Source organism: Oncorhynchus mykiss, chromosome 30, assembly GCF_013265735.2.
Source record: "Oncorhynchus mykiss isolate Arlee chromosome 30, USDA_OmykA_1.1, whole genome shotgun sequence".
Lineage (NCBI taxonomy): Eukaryota > Metazoa > Chordata > Actinopteri > Salmoniformes > Salmonidae > Oncorhynchus > Oncorhynchus mykiss.
In genome coordinates, this window is record NC_050570.1 from 25,276,929 (window position 1) to 25,284,899 (window position 7,971).

Below are 7,971 nucleotides of genomic sequence, written 5' to 3' on the forward strand. Positions count from 1 at the left end.
AAAAGTCAGCCATAAAGAGCCTGTGTTCAGTGTCACATTGTTGGTTCAGTTTAGTGACTAAGGTTGAGAAGCCCTGGGGGTGGCACGACCACTCGATCTGGTTCTGTGAAACCAGACAAGGGGGGGAGCACCGTTCAAGGTAGAATTGTGATTAATTCACTTCAACAAGCTGTATACATCTCTAGGAGGTGCAATCTGCTGGTTTCTCTAACCTCAAAACTGATGGTCACAATTGTGAATTCTGTGAGTTCCGCTGTCAGGGACCAGGGTTTAGCAACCCCCGGTCTCCTTTTTGATACTGCTTTGCAACGCTTGCAGTTAGCCACTGATTCCTTCCAAACCACTCATTGTTGAATTTGCGATTTCCAACTTGTTGTGTCATGTTTATGTCCAATGGCCGATGAGCACCAATACGTTTTATCTATAATTTCTCTTCATATGACAAGGATTTGCCAGTAGATTTTCAACTTGATTCATGATGACTTCTTGTCTAGCTTGCTAGGTAAGATTTTGAAAGTATAATGTTGACATGATCAATCCAATCAAAGCTTCGGTAGATATAACGTGATTTGACGTCATTTTATCTGTGGCCAAACTTCTTGGATGGGGACTTCTAATGTAAATCTATGGCAGCACCCAAGGTGCTTGAATTTCCGAGCTCTCCCTGTAGATTTTGTGGTGACGTAGTGACCCCATGAGTGACAGAACACTGAGCCAATCACAGCACAAGTAGAGGACATTACCAACCCCTACGCTCTGTACTTTACGCTGGCTGCCCCACCACCACCGAAAGCACTGAGCTAGGCTGAAACACCTGCATTTTGGAGCTGCCTTACTCAAGAAAGCAAAAAAGATGTTTGTATGCGGCTTTATTAACTTAATGTTGTTCTTTTACATTGTTTGCGAACTGATATGTGACACGTATTAATGCCAAAATAACATGCAAAACCGTCAACAACAAAAAATATATATATATATTCGTATTTTTTTGCTAAACAGGTAGGCTCTACCCCACATGCCCTGAATGATGGGTTGCCACTGGTCTACTTTTGGAACTATGGTTCTATATTTGTGACTTGCCTTTCACCATCCCCTGTTAGATGTCTGCTTCTTTTGTCATAGTAGAACAAAGTTACAAAAACGTGGAGAAAGATGGTGGTATGTGAAGGGCCAGCCGTGCGAATGGCTGGAGCTTTTGGTCAAAATATAAGATTAGGCTGAGAAGGCAGCCGTGTTGATATGTGAAATTTCTCTGACAGGACAATAAATACTCTTGTCTTTTTTTTTAGAAAAAAAAAAGTATGTGAAGCCCATTTATAATATAGCAAATAAAGAATATCCAACAGAGATTGGTAATTCTACAGTAAAACTTAAGACTAAAATACAAACTATTCCTTCCAATAATGAGAAAGTAAAGGGTGCTGTGTCCTCCCTGTGAACAAAAGTGTTTCATTTTTAAAAACCTGTTGGGAGCCACACTTGGGGCTCCAGGTTAGAGTAAATGAAAATAGGAGTATGTGTAATTTGAGACACTTATTGGATAATCCCGGAGTATGGAATGTTTTACTTTTAGGTGGACAAATTAAATAGAAATTATAACTAATATGACTTTTTGTTTGGTAAAAAGGCTATCATTATAAATAAGAATTTGTTCTTAATTGACCTGCCTGGTAAAATAAAATTTAAATAAACAGACAGCTCAGCACTGTGTACTTAAAATGTAATATATGCTGTATTTGTTTATCCTGAAGGAGATATACAAATATGATATTACATTTACATTCACATTTTAGTCATCTAGCAGATGCGCTTATCCAGAGTGACGTACAGTGCTGAGTACATACATTTTCATATTTTTTCGTAGCGGTCCCCAGTGTGAAACAAACCCACAACCCTGGCTTTGCAAGCGCCATGCTCTACCAACTGAGCCACACAGAACCATATCTACATATCTAATGAAAAGGGGTTTAACCTCATTCAAAACCAGGGGGAAAAAATAAAATCAATGGGGGATCTGACAGTTCCAGTGGGAATGGTAGATAATTTTGTTGTGAGACAAGAGTATAACTATGCCTGTGTTTAATCAAGAACAGAGACACGTGTTGATGACTAATCATGTGTGTCTTGTTAAAAATGATTGTGTCAAGAATGTACTTGTGGTAATATGTATTTGTAATGGCCTAATTAATCTTATAATTTCCTCGAGGTGATGGCCATTCAGCCCCCAGAGGGTACCTATATGCATCCGATTAATTTGACCAGATCAGTGCAAGACCCCAGCCTCTCTAACCAGCTGAAAAACAGCATCCACAACTGCCCTGTCTCTCAACTACTAGGCTGAGCGAAGCAACCTGTGTACAGCATCTGAGCTATCGATGCATGTGTCCTGAGACTAAGCACATGGAGCAGGCATGGGGAGATCTTATCGAAACTTCTATCATGCTACTGGTGTGTGGGAGAATCTGATGAGGCAGAATGTGCAGCAGGTGATGGTGGTGAAAGCTTGTCTGGTTGGTTGCAAACAATGTTGTTGTTGTTTAAATGGCAGATTGATTGTAGTAATCTATATGCATTAAGGCATCTGTGGTCATAGGGCGCGACATATGTTTATGTCTGTTTGACCAAAGGGGGACTGTAAAGGGAAAATGAATTTATCAATTATTTTCCAGTATTTGATTTACTGATTATATTAATTGGCATGTAATTAGCATGATTATATGTGTGGGAAGACATTTCCCTTATTAGTCTACAATTATCTGTTGGAACTAAGTAAAGATGTTCATACTTTTGACCTATTTAACTAACAATATCAAATGTCTGCCAGTGTTGAATGTTATGGTTAAAGTTTGACACCAGACTGAGTCGAGGGCACACATCTGTGACACTTTGCGATTCTGTAGCAGATGATATTGTGACTTCCTTCAAGCCTCTCAGGCTGGTGTTTATAGGACATTAGGTGCTGTGTGAACGATTTCTCCCCTGTTCGTGTCAACTGATGTATGGTATGGTCTCTGAAAAATCCAAAACAATTGTCACACAGAGCACTGAAAAGTATTTTTTCCTTTGTGTGTTTTCTGGTGTGCTTTGAGAGCTTCTAGCTGGCCAGAGGACTTCTTACACCTGTGGACATTATAGGGTCTATGTCCAGTGTGGGTCTTCTTATGTGTCAACTGATGTCTCTTAAAATCTCTGGAAAAGCAAAAACATTTGTCACATTGAGAGCATTTATATGGTCTTCCTGTGTGGATCATTTCATGTCTAATCCGTTGGGATCGTTCTCCAAATCCTTTCCCACACTCAAAGCATTTATATGGTCTCTCCCCAGTGTGAGTCCTTCTGTGTGTTTTAAGTGATTCAGCGCAGACATAGCTCTTCCCACAGTCTACACAATGATAGGGTTTCTCCCCTGTGTGAGTCCTTCTGTGTGTTTGCATTACATATTTATTGTAGAAGCTTTTGCCACATTGCGGGCATGTGGCTGGGGTCAGCTGTACACTGTTTTCTTTTTTTGCTATGATTTTCCCAGACTTCAACATTGCGATGTACTCTTTGGGGTGGTCCCTCTTGAGGTGCCCATGGAAAAAGCGCTCTATGGTGAAGCCGAGCGCACATTGGGGGCATGGATAGAAGGAGGACACACCTTTAGAGTCACCTAAAGGAAAGAGAAAAACAAAATGAATTGCAGTTCTATTTCAATAAAGAGCCGTAGCTAATGAGCTAATGTAACACAATCATATGTCTACACAATAACTGCAATCCACCCCACCTATGTTACACACTGATATCAACATTATTCGCTTTCTCATCTGTACCTGGTGCAGTCCCTTGATCCAATGATGTCCTGCTGCAATCTTCAATCTTCAATCCTACTGAAACGTCATGCTCATCGTTTTCACAGTCCTTTGAAGCAGAAATGAGGGTGAATTCAGTTGAGTCCTAAAGTCAGTTACCTTCAACAATTGGCTAAATACTAACTAGACCCAGCACTCAAGCTAGTATCTGCTCAAGAAAGCTATACTTCGTGTTTGTGAAATCTTAACTTTATTATGAAGCATTAGGCTTAAAAAGCGACTGAACGCACCGATTGCACGTTTTTCTGTTGCTCATGAAGAAAAACAAAATTTCAGTCTTGGGGGTGTGGTTCAATGTGGCGGATACTGGGTATTTGTCCCCCATGAGACACCATAGGACACCATAGGTACAAAGCTAGTACCACTTCCTCAAAACAGTCAGAATGAATCTAAAATAACTTATGAAATCTGTAATCAATTTTTACAGAGGAGGTTATAGTGGCGCAATTTTACATCTAGCTAAGGTGTTTGGTGCAGTATATCTTAAGTACAAAAACGCGCTACGTGTTGCCTTATGAAAACAAATTCCGAGTCAATCTGCTGCGCTGCTGGACAGGTCTGTCTCACTAGGCAGGTTTCTATTGAACTAGGTTAATTTGACAAAATAAATTTTGCAAAAAAAAAAAAAAAGCTCTAAAGAGCGACATTTCTTCGTTCAACAGGGGTGAATTTTCTTGTTGTCAACAAATGATGATGGAAACAGTGTTTTTCGAATAAACGCTTGCCGAATAGTTTTGATGGTGCACGTAACTATAAAGCTCCACTCCACTCCATATTTAAATCTAAATTCCTACTCCTTTCTACAGTTGAAGTCGGAAGTTTACATACACCTTAGCCAAATACATTTAAACTGAGTTTTTCACAATTCCTGACATTTAATCCTAGTAAAAATGACCTGTCTTAGGTCAGTTAGGATCACCACTTCATTTTAAGAATGTGAAATGTCAGAACAATAGTAGATAATGATTTATTTCAGCTTTTATTTATTTCATCACATTCCCAGGGGGTCAGAAGTTTAAATACATTCAATTAGTATTTAGTAGCATTGCCTTTAAATTGTTTAACTTGGGTCCAACGTTTCGGGTAGCCTTCCACAACCTTCCCACAATGAGTTGGCTGAATTTTGGCCCATTCCTCCTGACAGAGCTGGTGTAACGGAGTCAGGTTATAAGCCTCCTTGCTCGCACACACTTTTTCAGTTCTGCCCACAACTTTTCTATTGGAGTGATGTCCACTCCAATACCTTAACTTTGTTGTCCTTAAGACATTTTGCCACAACTTTGGAAGTATGCTTGGGGTCATTGTTCATTTGGAAGACCCATTTGCGACCAGGCTTCAACTTCCTGACTGATGTCTTGAGATGTTGCTTCAATATATCCACATCATTTTCCTTTCCTCATGATTGCCATCAATTTTGTGAAGTGCACCAATTCCTCCTGCAGCTTAGCACCCCCACAACATGATGCTGCCACCCTCGTGCTTCACGATTGGGATGGTGTTCTTCGACTTGCAAGCCTCTCTCCTTTTTCCTCCAAACATAACGATGGTCATTATAGCCAAACAGTTCTATTTTTGTTTCATCAGAACAGAGGACATTTCTCCAAAAACTACAATCTTTGTCCCCATGTGCAGTTGCAAACCGTAGTCTGGCGTTTTTGGAGCAGTGGCTTCTTCCTTGCGGAGTGGACTTTCTGAGTGGTCAATACAGGACTCGTTTTAGTGTGGATATAAATACTTTTGTACCGGTTTCCTCCAGCATCTTCACAAGGTCCTTTGCTGTTGTTCTGGGATTGATTTTCACTTTTCGCACCAAAGTACGTTCATCTCTAGGAGACAGAACGCGTCTCCTTCCTGAGCGGTATCAAGGCTGCGTGGGTCCATGGTGTTTATACTTGCGTAGTATTGTTTGTACAGATGAACGTGGTACCTTCAGGCATTTAGAAATTACTCCCAAGGATGAACCAGACTTGTGGAGGTCTACAATTTCTTTTCTGAGGTCTTGGCTGATGTCTTTTGATTTTCCCATCATGTCAAGCAAAGAGGCACTGAGTTTGAAGGTAGGCCATGAAATACATCCACAGGTACACCTCCAATTGACTCAAATTATGTCAATTAGCCTATCAGAAGCTTTTAAATGCATGACATAATTTACTGGTATTTTCCAAGCTGTTTAAAGGCACAGTCAACTTAGTGTATGTAAACTTCTGACCCACTGGAATTGTGATACAGTGAATTATAAGTGAAATAAGCTGTCTGTAAACAATTGTTGGAAAAATTACTTGTGTCATGCACAAAGTAGAAGTCCTAACCGAAAACTAGTTTGTTAACAAGAAATTTGTGGAGTGGTTGAAAAACGAGTTTTAATGACTCCAACCTAATTGTGTGTAAACTTCCAATTTCAACTGTATATGTATATTTCAACGATAAAAACAATGCTTCATTGCAGGACAAAGATTGTCTTGACTTTCAAGAATGCCTAAATTGCTTCAACTTTGTTTTCTTGTTTGCTTAATGCATGTTTCACCATCCAAGTATTATTTCAGATCTACAGGAGTGCAAGTCACACCATGGAACGGACCGTAGCGATATGTTGGCACATGAGAATTATTAGAATATGGCAAATATTAGTAAATTCTCGCAATCTATCCATTCTGGCTATTACTCGCAACCTGAGACATGAAACAGATAGGTGGGAGGGCACACAGGCTGTCGACAATTTCTTTGCCTAAATGGATAATGGAAACACTTTAATCACTTCATTTTTATTCGACACTAGGCTTTTGCAAAACTTTATTTATTTTTTAGATGCGATTTCATTATGTCCAGCTGTTTTTAATCAACACAAGACAGTTCAATGGAATTTTCTATGTGAACTTTCTAAATGTCAACAGGATAAGTTAATGACAAAATAGCTAGAGTCTGTGTGCTCTGCCGTGCAATTGGATATGGCTCAATCACCGCAGTTCTTTATCCCATGTTAGTGAGCATTGTTGAAATCAAAACCCAACCCAAATCTCAAATCCTACACAACTCAGTTTTGGAATATACTGACTTTATGACCAGAATTCACCTACTGGCAATTTTTTGTCCATTTTGGCAATGGAATAAATGTTCCTGACTAATCTCGATGTCACATATGCTGTTTTCAATGAGAGAAGTTGGTTCTCGAGTTCAGATCTGGTTTAAGTTTAGACATTTTCGCTACACCTATAGCCTACTTATTATATGTCAGTAGCACACTCCAAATGCAGTCACATAGTGTCAGAAAACATGAAGGTTGAAGGCTAGTTTTGTGGTTTGGTGTACACAGAATGTTAAAAGAATGTTCAAAACTAGTGGAACAAAAAAACGTTCAGTTTGACCATACAAAACATCTCAAAGTGTCTATTTCACTGTTATTAAATGCTTAAACTCACCCGCACATTATCACCTTCCATCTCACTGTCCTCTGTATCATCTGTATCCGAGTATGATGGTGATGTTTCCAACGGCTCCCAAGGCACTGACACTTTCACAATGTTCTCATCTTCTGACTTCAACTCATCTTCATTCTCTTCTTCCTTCACTGTAATTAAGGTAACCTCCTCTTCATCTACTGGCAGAAGGGAGCATTCTTCAGACTCCTCTTTGACTGGGGCTGGTGAAGGCAGCACCTTACACAGAGAAAACATCATTCATTCAGTATCAAGCTTATATCATAAAATGTTGATGTTAGCTAAAGGGCAATTCCATAGTAATGGAATGATGATGAGACTCCAGGCATTAAAGATATACAAGCATGTACAATTATATTCGTATTCCTGGATTATTTTACTTCTGATGCCTTACATTCTTTTTCGGTCGAAAACCTTCATAAAAGGCATTGGGTAAAGATACAATTATATTTGTAAGTTAATTTATGTATATCTATACATCGGCTAATGTAAAAAAGGGCTTTATAAATACATTTGATTGATGCCATTTTCATGTATTTGGTGATAAAAGCTTGACGCCCATTCAAAAACAGTATGAGACTGCACCAGGAAGCAGGCGGGACTTATATAGGGTATAACTCCTGGCTTTGCAAAGGTGCTTGCAAAGTGTTGAGGAGCTACTTACCTTGCCTTTAGGTCCACGCTCT

At 39.5% G+C, this 7,971-nt stretch overlaps 1 protein-coding gene across 6 annotated transcripts in view; it reads right to left on the reverse strand.

Annotated features, from left to right (window-relative positions):
* Positions 1-860: 860 nt before the first annotated feature.
* Positions 861-7,971, reverse strand: part of LOC110521599 (zinc finger protein 774) — a 16,513-nt gene continuing 9,402 nt past the window's right edge. For all 6 annotated transcript variants that reach the window (XR_005040876.1, XM_021599270.2, XM_021599269.2 and 3 more), the window contains 4 exons: positions 7,950-7,971; positions 7,268-7,504; positions 3,813-3,900; positions 861-3,652 (listed from right to left, as the gene is read on the reverse strand). The exon at positions 7,950-7,971 is cut by the window's right edge and continues 164 nt beyond it. Coding sequence is in view for 5 of the 6 variants with exons in the window: in XM_021599270.2 (XP_021454945.2) it covers positions 3,033-3,652; positions 3,813-3,900; positions 7,268-7,504; positions 7,950-7,971 (967 nt within the window). In the remaining variant the exon portion in view is untranslated. The remainder of the gene's footprint in view (positions 3,653-3,812; positions 3,901-7,267; positions 7,505-7,949) is intronic.